The sequence below is a fragment of the Macrobrachium rosenbergii genome, chromosome 23 (assembly GCF_040412425.1).
Source record: "Macrobrachium rosenbergii isolate ZJJX-2024 chromosome 23, ASM4041242v1, whole genome shotgun sequence".
Classification (NCBI taxonomy): Eukaryota; Metazoa; Arthropoda; class Malacostraca; order Decapoda; family Palaemonidae; genus Macrobrachium; species Macrobrachium rosenbergii.
The window spans coordinates 46,118,267-46,130,406 of NC_089763.1; the positions used below are offsets into that span (position 1 = coordinate 46,118,267).

At 41.5% G+C, this 12,140-nt stretch overlaps 1 protein-coding gene across 2 annotated transcripts in view; it reads left to right on the plus strand.

Annotated features, from left to right (window-relative positions):
- The window catches only part of KLHL18 (Kelch like family member 18), a 63,929-nt gene that overhangs the window by 22,556 nt on the left and 29,233 nt on the right, over positions 1-12,140 (plus strand). For both annotated transcript variants that reach the window (XM_067125876.1, XM_067125875.1), the window contains exons 6-7: positions 8,848-9,008; positions 9,171-9,307. In XM_067125876.1, the coding sequence (XP_066981977.1) occupies positions 8,848-9,008; positions 9,171-9,307 (298 nt within the window). The remainder of the gene's footprint in view (positions 1-8,847; positions 9,009-9,170; positions 9,308-12,140) is intronic.

The following is a 12,140-nucleotide window of genomic DNA, read 5'->3' on the forward strand; positions in this document are numbered from 1 at the left end:
TGACGTGTTTATTAGGATACCCATTACAGGACATCTTTTTACGACGGGGTTTCTGTTCTGACGCCACATCGTAAGCCGAAAATCGTAAACTGAAAAAATCATCGAAAATCGTAAGAAAACCTTACTTTTAATTGTTTGAGTATCCTTTGGGTATCTTGAAAATGATGTAACCTGCATTTTTATTGAATCTTTCATAAAAAAACCCTCCAAAATTTTACCATTGTACACTTTGAGAGAGAGAGAGAGCTCTCCCATTTTTACTTTAAGTATCATCCTACATCAAATATAGCTTAAATTATTATCCTATTACTACTGTATTAATCTTTGAAATTTTATTATCATCATCATTTCAAAGTCCTCATTAGTACCCTTTTCCAGCCAGAGAGAGAGAGAGAGAGAGAGAGAGAGAGAGAGAGAGAGAGAGAGAGAGAGAGAGAGAGAGAGAGAGAGAGAGAGAATTACCACTACGACTTACATTCAGCCATTCTTGTACTGGCATGGGCAAGAGAGAGAGAGAGGTTTATCTCTTTAATCTCTCGAGGAATGTTAATCTATTTCTCTTTACTGCGACTGACAACAAAAATGTTTTTTTTTTTCTTTGTCTTCCAAAGATGTAGGGTACTACTATTTTTACTATGCATTTTTAAAGCACCATGAACAGACACATGCACAAACAGTGTGCATAAGTAAAGAGACTCAAATTAGCAGTATGTTTTCCTGAGAGAGTGAAGGACTGAACTTAGTATCTGTTTATAATATATCCATCCATTTCTCATTCTACCTTTTAGAGAGAGAGAGAGAGAGAGAGAGAGAGAGAGAGAGAGAGAGAGAGAGAGATTGATCTTCTACCCTTAGTCATAAATGTCAAGTAATTTGACAGTTCCACCCTCCCCCATATTTAAAAGCTTTGGGCAAAATACAGGGTGTGATATTTCTTTGTTTAAAAATTGAAATAATTTACTATAAAAATGCATAAATGTTGTAATTTCAGTATATTATTATTATGTAATCTTATTAATATTTGAAAATTAGCACTTATTATTAGGTAAGTCATTTATTTATCATACAAACGTAATTAGTCCTCACCATCTCCCACGAACTAGTTAGAAAATTCTTAATGCCGTCATTCTCTCTCTGTCACGTTGGAGAGAGAGAGAGAGAGAGAGAAAAAAAAAATACTATGCACCCTCCTTATAGTGTATGCAAAGCCCGTGAGGTATAAGCTTTGTGATGGTTAAAATCCTACCATTCCTGCCAATAGCATGTCGTCAAGGAGGGCGAGAGGGGGTTGTTACAAGTTGTTATTGGCTATTGTCAGTCCTTCCGGCCAATAGCATATCGTCATGGAGAGAGGGGGTTGCTACGAGCTCTGTTATTGGCTACTTCTAATCCCCCGAGCCTATATCGTCATGAAACTTATGTCAAAGCAATTAAAAAAATTGTCACACAAGCAATGATGGGATTTTCGTATGTTTTTATGTTTATATACAGTAATTGCTATTTCTTTGAAGGGTTTATGCAGTACAGAGAGAGAGAGAGTTATGAGCAGTTGTCCTTACTTAAATCTCAAAAGTGAAATTATTCGTCAATTTTTATTCGAAGAGAGAGAGGTTGAATGAAGTGATTGCATCGGTAAGCAGTTTTATGATTTCACATGATTTTAATTTAACTTTTATCGATACTTTGCTGTGGTTACTTTAATATTATTTTAAAATTAGTAAATAATTTTTTCATCATAAAAAATGTATCTAGTCATGAAAATAAAATAAAAATCAGTAACTAGTGAATATTGCTCTATGAAAAAATCCGTGAATGTGAATTTTCTTCTGTCATATTCTTTGGGCACCGAGTCATCCCAGATATTACCGTTGAGAATCATAAGAAAACTTTACTTTTAATCCTTTGGGTGTCTTGAAAACAACGAATCCTGCATTTTTATTATTGAGCTTTTCTTAAAAAAAAACTGCCAAATATTGACCATTCTGCCATTTTGGATGCATATTTCTTCCAATCGTCATCAGACTGGCATCATCCAAAATACTGTTGAAAATCATAAGATAACCTTGCTTTTACTCCTTTGGGTGTCTTGAAAACAACAAATCCTGCATTTATATTGAGTTTTCCATAATAAAAACCCTCCAAATATTAACCATTCTGCCGTTTTGGATGCATATTTCTTCTGATCGTTGTCGGACTGCCATCGTCCAAAATACCTGCGAAAATCGTAAGAAAACCTTACTTTTAATCCTCTGGGTGTCATGAAAACAACGAATCCTGCATTTATATTGAGTTTTTCTTAATAAAACCCCTCCAAATATTGACCATTCTGCTGTTTTGGATGCATATTTCTTCCAATCATCATCAGACTGGCATTGTCCGAAATACCATCGAAAATCGTAAGAAAACCTTACTTAACCTTACTTTTAATCCTTTGGATGCCTTGAAAACAATTTATCCTGCGTTTACATTCAGTTCTTCAACAGAAAAACCTCCAAAATTAACCATTCTGCCATTCTGGAGCCAAATTTCTTCCGTTGGACCGGCGTTGTCAGCATCGTAAACCTGGAACATGCATTGTAACCCAGGAAATTAATTTTTTATGAATATATTTGAAAAGCGTCATAAACTTGGGACATCGTAAGCCGAGCCACTCGTAAACTGGAGACTGTCTGTATTTATGAGTACTTGGGAAATGCGGTCTAATTCTTGGTGCATGCCTTGCCAAGAAGAACAGTGCATTAAAGCCCTTCTTACGAAGGCTTTGATGGTGGTATTCTTGTATCTTGAAGGGCACTCACTATCTCCATTAAGGCAGAGGCCAAGATTTGTCTTCTTTGTGTAAACGGAGGTCCTCAGGCTGTAGTCGGTTTGGCAGACAAGGACGTCAAGGAAGAGGAGCTGGCCATTGTTGCAGAACTCATCCGTGTAGTTCAAAGAGCTGCATTTTATGAATGTGTGGCAGAGCATTTCTATTTCATTCTCGTCCTCAGCCTGTACGAAAATGTCATCAATATAATGGGCGTAGATGCGTGGATTTTGGATGTGTGAAAAAACCTGCTCCTCTGCTGCACCCATATAGAAGTTGTTGAAAAGCACACTTAAAGGCAAACCCATTGCAATGCCGTCTTTTTGCCTATGCATGTGGCTCTTATGGGTGGAAAAAGGGACCTTCATTGTGCATATTTCAAGGAGGGCTCGTAGTAACCCTTCAGGGATGTTTAACTGGGGACGTGGAGGTGTCCCTGTAGACATAGTCGATAATTATATCGATGGTTTCATCTACGGGAACTTTGGTAAACAAGGATTTGACTTCTAGAGAGGTGATAGTACCAGTTCCAGCAGTGTCCTTGATCTTTTTTAAGAATTCCACCGATGAATGGAGGCTGTGTTTGTTGGGCACATAGGGCACGAGGATTCCATTGAGTCATTTATTCAAAATATAGGTAGGCACAGGGGTTTGGCTGATGATAGGGCATAAGGGATTCCTGGGTTTATGGGTCATGACATTCCCATACATATATCCTAAACCATGGTCTCCGGTGATGGGCGGGAGGTGAGTGGCATTAGTGAATGTTTTCTCATGGGCCAATCAGCGGACAGCTAAATTTGAACCTCCACTGACCTTCTCATATAAAAGAGCAAGACTCACATTGAAAGTAAGTCTACTCCCATCTTTTGGCGTGACCATTCTTAGTGGAGCCTGAGCGAAACGTGGCCTCGATTAACATCAAAGAAGACTTTCCCCTGAAGGACAACCCGAAAGAAGGCGTTTTCCTGAAGGACAACTCTACAGAATTTGCAACTTGCTTTCCTCTCCAAGTATGACCAATATCGGCATGTTACTGGCAAAATGCTGCAACCTAGAAAAATCACTTTTTAGAAAAATAGAGAAAACTCTATACAAACTGAATGCCACTGATGCAGCTATCACTTTTAATACCACTTGTATAAAAGAGGGTTTCTTCTTCTTCTTCTTCTTCTTCTTCTTCTTCTTCTTCTTCTTCTCAAGAAAAGGCAAAATATTGAAATAACCTCATATCTAATATTATGTGGTGGATGGCATAGTTGGGGATGATCAGAATTATGAAATTGAGCAACATTGCCAGAGATTAATACTAGGTTTTGGAAAAGAAATTTCATAGAACTCAAGACTTAATGGGATTAATATTCAAAATACCACTAAAATATCACAGAATATATAAGCAAAATATTTTGTCTACAAACATTAAAAAAAAAGACATTCAGTATATTTCATTATTCCTACACGAATACAAATCATCAGTCTTTACAGGAGGAAATACCTTCAGCGCTAGCTGGAGCAGGCTATTCTAATACAACAAGGTTATTCAGTAGTTAAACTACTGGTGGGTTGCGGCGAGGGGTACCCTCACCACCTTCCTTCATTGAGCGATGCATTCACTTGCCTAATAGCCTCGTTCAGAGACAGACGTACTATGCCTTCCTCTGCCGGATTTTAGCCGGCTGTTCTTCACTTCGCTTCAGCTCTGGTTTCTCCCTTCCAGTGTTTTTTGTTGTGATAGTGTGCCTTTTTTATGAATACAATATTTTGCTCTTGTTTTTTAGTCATGTGTAAAACCTAAAATCATCTTAAGTCTACTGTCAGACAACCTGAACAGCTTTGCCCAGGTATTGGGAAGTGTTGTAACTGCTTCCTTTCCCCCTTTTGATATAGACCCGCATTTGGTTTGCACTAAGTGTCGCAAACATGTATGCTCCTTTTCTGATCCTTGTGACGAGTGTTGTCATTGCTCCCTGGAGCAGTGGTTACTTTTCACTGGAAAGAGGAGATACAAGAAGAGGGCTTCCCATCCTTCCTTGGAGGGGTATTCTCCTCTGAGGACACCGGGTAGTTCCCTCTCCCTTCCCATGTGACATTTATCCCTTGGGTATGGAAGCTTTTGTTGGAGCCCATAAGGAATCTGCACCTTCATTCGGGCTGCCTTGGTCAAAGCTTAACGATTCGGTTATAGCTCAGGTGAATTCTCTTGTTTCTGGGCAAGACAACTCACTTCAAGCCAACCATTCATTTAAGCTACTTCCTCCACCTCTCCCTCATCAGAAGTAGTTTACAAGTCCTCAGAAAGGTCAATCCCAACTGCACAGGTTAACCCAGACTTAGTTTGTCTTGGACCGGTCTGTTGTTGGAACAGCTCCGTGCAGAGAGCATCTCCCTCTCACATCAGGAGTCAGCGACACTGGAATCAACTGCTATGGCAGCATTCCAAGCAGTCTCTTCGCTTGATAATTGGTCAACCACCATGACTAAGATCATCTCTTCCCCTTCTTTGCACAGTAACAAAGAGGTAGCCAGACTTAATAGACTGTTCCTGTCTGGGGGTATGACAATTTCCTATCTAGCCCACTAAACAGTTAACCTGTGGGCAAACTTGTTATTCAAGGGAAGAGATGCATTTTTCTCTCAGAATACCAAATTCATAGGGCCTGAGTCAGTTTTGACCTTAAGAAATGGACTGTTGCTGGGTTCCACTTCTCTTTTCAACAGAGAGCAAGTGGACGCCGGGCTGGATTGAAGGAGGGTGGACATTAATGACTGTCTCATCCTCCACGCAGTAGCAAAGACCTCCAGGTCTTCGCGTGCTACTGCAGGCCAACCTTCGGGTCAGACTGGCACCTCCCCTGCCAGACCTAAGAAACCTCAGAATTCTGAGGGCCCTCACAGGAACACCCAGCCTTCTTCTGCCCCCGTTAGGATGGGTGCAAACCAGTATCCCTTTCGATCTTCCACCCAACCAGGGAGAAGAGGTAAGGGCAAGAAGAAGGGGGGAGAACACTAGGGGCGGCGTTCCTCCCCACATGCTGCCATTGGTGGATGTGCCTGTCAAGCCATTGGGCAACATGGCAATGACACAGAGCAGAGACCTGGGTAGTGAATGTCCTTTGGGTAGGCTATTTACTTCCTTTCGAGTCTCTTCCACCTCTCACCAACCTTCCTGTCCATCTACAAATGTACTGTATGTTCACGGCTCGCTGAAGGACCTCTCCCTTCGGGATGAGGTGAAAGTGATGCTGAAGAAAGGCACTGTAGAAGTCCTGACAGATCGGTCCCTTGCCCTTTACAGCAGGATCTTTCTCATGGAGAAAGCGTAAGGGGGATGGAGATTGGTCATAGATCTTTCTTCCCTGAACCAATAAGTTCGCCAGACTCGGTTCAAAATGGAAATGGGGGCGCACACCTGGAGGAGTTACTTACCTTGGGCATGTGGAATCAGAATGACAAGTATCTCCACATCAACGTCCTAGAACTCAAGGTAGCCTTCTTGGCTCTGCAAACGTTTCTGGATCAAGTGGTGGGGCACTCTGTAGTACTGATGAGCGACAATAGCACGGTAGTGGCATACGTCAACAAGCAAGAGGGACTGGTGTCCCTTCATCTTCATCAGTAGACAGCGCAGGTGCAAGAGTAGGCGGTAGCACACTCGGAGTTGTCGGCCAGATACATTCCAGGCAAGAGGAACGTAGTGGCAGACAGGGTCAGGTGATAGGGACAAAATGGTCTCTACACCCAGTCGTCTTGGAAAGATCAACCTTTGGGGATGTCTAGTTATAGACCTGTTTGCAACCTGGCACAACAGGAAGTTGCCGGTGTCCTGCTCAGTCGTCCCAGACCCTTGGCCAACAGCAGAAGACGCCTTTCAGCACCCTTGGGACAATCTCGACACGTACGCTTTTCCTCCATTCTGTCTTCTTCAGCAGGTGATCAGGAGGGTGATGATCACCTTGAATCTCAGAATGACCCTGTTGGCTCCCAAATGTCCACGTACCGAATGGTACCTGGATCTGCTAGCTCTCCTATCAGAGGCACTGAGAGGGATTCCCCCCTGGCACAACCTTCTTTGCCAGCCCCACATCGAGAGGTTTCACCAGTCCGTAGAGTCCCCATCTCTTCACGGCTGGAGACTATCCGGCATCTTGTACAAGCGATACGAGCAAAAAGCTTTTCTTAACAAACTGCTTCAGAATATCTGGATACCTTCGGAAATCATCTGCAGATATCTATCAGGGGAGATGGGCCATCTTCTGTGGTCAGTGTTGTGGAAGGGGTTTCTCTCTGGTCAGAGCTACTATTCAGCAGTAAGCGGACTTTCTCGTCTTCCTTCACCAAGAGGAGTGTCTATCTGTCTCAGCAGTTAGGGGTTATAGGGCCACCCTGAGCCTAGTCCTGTGCCTAAAGGGCATCGATCTCTCTTCCTCATGGGAGATCTTTATGCTGATGAGAAGCTTCGAAAAGTCTTACCCTCCCAGGGAACTCAGAGTGTGTGACTGGCCTCCCTCCTTTCCCTTTTCTCTTACCCTTTCTCTTCCGGTGGGCAGAGGATTAGTTGATATACCATCATGTGCTGGATGACAGATGTAGGTGAGCGATCAGCCTTTCTATTTTTATAGTTATTACGGTCTAATAGAAGCAAAGTCCTACCCTCTCTCTTGCAGGGAGAGAGAGGGACTGACAGTAAAACAAACCCGTTGCCTATCTTTAGCCTTATTGTCTCTGACATAGAGTTCTTCAGAGTCCTTTTTGGTATTAATGTTGCTTTTCAAACCCATTACTTCAAAAAGCCCGGAAGTCTGAGAGTTGATCACACTTTTCTGTTCCTCTGATCAGAGCCATGGGTCTTTTTTCCTTTGCTCAGCATTGCACGACCAGGAAGAGACCCAGGTGAGGCGAACCACCAGTTGGTTAGGAAACTTATTCAAATCCTCCCACCAATCAGTGAGTCTTCCTCATGTAAAGACTGATGGTTTGTGTACATGTAGGAATAAATGACAAATTTTTAAAGTAATTTGAATTTTTCCTAACTTACAAACTTGAGGTCTTTACATATACTGCCCACTTTAGCCACCCCTCATGCTGATACCTGGGCTATTAGGCAAGTGAATGCATCGCTCAACAAAGGGAAGTGGTGAGGGTACCCCTCTCCCTTCCCACTGGTAGTTCAATTACTGAACAGCCTTGTTGTATTAGAATATCCCGCTCTAGCTCATGCTGAAGGTAATTCCTCATGTGAAGACCTCAGGCTTGTATATTAGGAAAAATACAAATTACTTTAAAAAATTTGTCATTTTAGGTGAAATTAGAGAAGAGACAGACCAGTTATGTGACTTAAATAAAAGCTTTATAGAAATTAGTTGTCTTGTGTGAAGGTGTAATTACTATTTATTAGCTGTTTGTAGGTGAGCAAATGCTGGTGCAGAGCCGTTAATTTTTTCTCCATGAAACAAGATATATGATGTTTTTACAAGGTTGTAAGTTAGTGATTGCACTACAACAAAGTTGGATATATAAATATTTAATAGCAATAAAGAAAGTTTGGTATTGGGTGCAGTGCAGCTTTTTCTTTCTTACTATTGCTAATGCTTTGACGTAAATTACAAAATCTTACTGTAATCCTAATGCTATGTAAGAAAGTTTAATCTTTTTACTATGGTCTTGTTGAACCAAGGTTTTCAAGAACTTCTGAATTTTAAGTTTTCATTCTAATTATTATACTAACTTAATATTTAACGTATAGTACTTACAGTACCTCACAGCCCCATAGATATCCACAATACCAAAAACGACCACACTGAATGGTAAGCCTACTTTTTTTGGCAATGTCTCAAGCTAGAGTGGGTGCACTCTCAATTGCTGGTGGCACCAGTAAAGTTTTTAAAATAATTATTTCATAGGCATTCATTCTTTTTTGTTTAGAGACTGTATGCACTAATTTTCTTTTTAGCAGTGCTCTATGTAGGAATAGCTTAATTATGTGTGAATTGTAGACAGGAAGTGCTTGTCTCATTTAGTGATATTTATATTTGATTTTAAAGGTATTTGAAGCTGTTATGGCCTGGACAAAGAGAGATTTGGATCAAAGAGGAGATAATTTACCTGAGTTGTTGACCAAAGTTCGCATGCCACTTCTTACACCACAGTATCTGACTGACAGGGTAGCAACTGAAAATTTGATTCGATCATCTCATGAATGCAGGTGAGGTGCTGGATGAAATTATTGTTGTGTTCATGTTTCAAGTGTGAGGTTAACCATTGGAAAGATTTTCAAATCTCTCTCAGTATACTTCATCGTTTTTTAGTTTATAATGCACAAGATGTTTGGTGTACTGATGTTATAATTTCTTCTTTCTCATTCCAGAGACCTACTTGATGAAGCCAAAGATTATCACTTGATGCCAGAGCGTCGACCCCTCCTTCAGAGTTTCCGAACGCGACCAAGATGTTGCAATGATATTGTTGGACTTATATATGCAGTTGGCGGTCTTACTAAATCAGGTGAGCTACCCAAGAAATCATGACACTTGCTGGTTTCGTATTATTTTCAGAAGAAAATTTGGGCAGAAGCTGACAGTATGTGTTCCTTTCTTACTTGAGAAAAATGGGACATCATCACATTGTCAGGAAATTAGTTTTCCAGTTTATCTTGTACAGTTGTTTTCAAGCACTGACTTGTTTAATTAATAGTCAAAAGTATAGTTTTTGCAAGATGGATTTTTTCAATGACTTAAATTTCACTGCAACAGGAAATGTTACTGGCTTAAGCTTGATACATACGATAGATATTGTGGATTTGCTGCTATAAGTGCATATTTGTGAAGTTTATGGGACAACATAATATATCTGTTCTATAGGAGCAAGGGAGTAACTTTTTGATATCTTGAGACTTGAGGTAAAAAAGCAAACCACGAACAAATTTCAAAGGGACTCGAGCAAAGTGTTTTGCATATCTCTCAGAAGCATGGATGTCATCAAGATCAGGAAAGGGCTCTCTGTGTGATGCCTTCAAATATCAATCCATGGTTATTTCTTTTTCTGTCAACTTAACTCTTCAAAATATTCTTTCATTCTATTTTAAGAAATATATTAAACACATACATGTATGATTATCATGGCAGTTTTTGTAAAAGTGTGTATGAGAATGGATGAGGAACTTGTCCAGAAAGCTGGAAATAACAGGAAGAACACCTGTGGGAAGACCCTGGAAATTGGGGATGAAGAGCCAGACCTTATGGGAGTTCAGACAGAAAGAGAACAGAACAGAGAAGAGTGGAGAAAACTATATGTTAACCCTGTAAAGGGAAAAGATTATGTAAAAACCTTTAAAATTTAGATGATGTTTGGTGGTTAGTTACATAGCTTAGCCTATTTTTTCTTCCCATGAAATACAGATCATTTTTCAAGTAGTATTCCTCAGCACAAGGTGAAATCAGTCATTGCTACTTTGTAATTGGTGGTTAGTGGGAAGTGGGCGAATACTCTGACACATCGTGCTATCAGAGGCACATTTTCTTCAGCTGCCACCAAGAGAGGACATTTTGTCATGACCTGGGATCCTGATAAATTGAGAGGGACATTTTTGTCTTGACCTGGGAATTGTGATAAACTGAGAGAAGTTGGATCTCACCCGAAAAGCAGCAGTCAAAGTACTTGGGTGTGCTCATTAGATATAGCAGCACCTCAGACTCTTTGCCAGCAAGCTCAGGGATGGAACAGTGCATTTCATGTTTTTATTGGAGGAGCTCAATCTGCAGGGGCAACTAAACCTGCACTCACTTCAGTAGCAACTGAATCAGCAGGAGTCATCTCCCAGCAATCCTTCCTAGCTCATACCCTTGAGCAAGGTGATCAGAAAAGAACTGGAGTCATGGCTAGATGACGGGAGCCCCTCTGTGGGAGTTCCCCTAAATTCTCTACCTTTTGAAATTCATCTATTCACAGATGCATCAAAAGAGGGTTTGGATGCACACTTGAACAGGTTGTTCATCTCGGGTATGTGAGCAGAGGACAAACCTTGTCTGGACATCAACATTTTGGAAATGTAAGTGGTGCTGCTACCCCTGCAAGCATTCCAAGATTGTGTGCTGGGTCACTCTGTATGTTGATGAGTGACAACATGACCCTAATGTGTGGGGGACGATGTTTTCCCTTCACCTCGGTCAGTTAGTGAAGCAGATGCACAAGTGGATGGTTCACCATACCATTGAGCCATCAGTCAGGTACATTTCTGTATGAGGAATGATTTGGCAGGCAAGAGCAGGTAGTATCAGGACAGGGAAGTCCTTTCACCTCTGTGGAGCAGGAGTGTTTTGAGCTCTGATGTCCACAAGTGTGATCAGTCTGTTTGCTGCAGAGCTAAACAAGAAGCGTTTTTTGCAGTGTTCTTTGATATCAGATCTATGGGTAGCCATGGAGGCTGCCTTCCAATACCTTAGGGACAATCTGGACATCTGTTATGCCTTTCCTGCATTCAGTCTCGTCTGTTAAGTGACCAACTGTGTATTGATCACTTTTGGGGTTCAGAATTTCCCTGGTAGCTCTTCACTGACTCCGTGCTGAGTGGTTTCCCATTCTGCTGGCTTTCTTGGCAGGCTCCAAGAGAGATTCCCCTGGCCTGCTCTCCCAGTCGGTGGAAGTGAGCAGTCTTATTTGACTGATGTCATAGAAAGGGTTTCTCTCCAGTCAAAGCTGCTGCCCACCAGGTCATGGACTTCACCTACCTTCGACAAGATGAGTTCCTCTCAGTCATTGTAATGAAAGGCTATTATGGATTTGAGCCAAGCCCTCAGACTAAAGGGTAAAGATCTCTGCTTTTCGTTGAGCTATCTATGCCTGGAACCTCAAGTCTTGCTCTCCTTGGGGTCTTTGGCCTCCAGAGTAGGACATGACTTTCATCCTAACTCATCTGCCTTGTAAGCCCAAGGAGGCCTCTTGATTCTCACACTGAAGATTGTCTCCCTGCCAGCTTTAGCCTTGAAAAAGCATATTGCCGAGTAACATGGCCTTTTCAGAGGTTCGGAATCTGTCCCATTAGTTCCCAGAACTCAATGGGAGGCGTTATTTCACTTCTGGGCCCTTGCTGGTGGTATGGACTAGAGGTTCTATGCCTGGTGTGAGTCATAAGTGCTATCTAAGGAGGATCCTGCATCATAGACCAGAGTATTGGCACTTCTTCTTATACTGGGCAACCCTAGAAATAGGAGTCTAGGAGGACCTTTTTATTTTTGGCATTGTGCCATAAACAAACAAGCTTTCCACACTTTCAGTGAAGTAGTCATACAGTTCAGGTGAAAACTCAAGAACTCATGAGGATGGAACCCACCTTGGCATT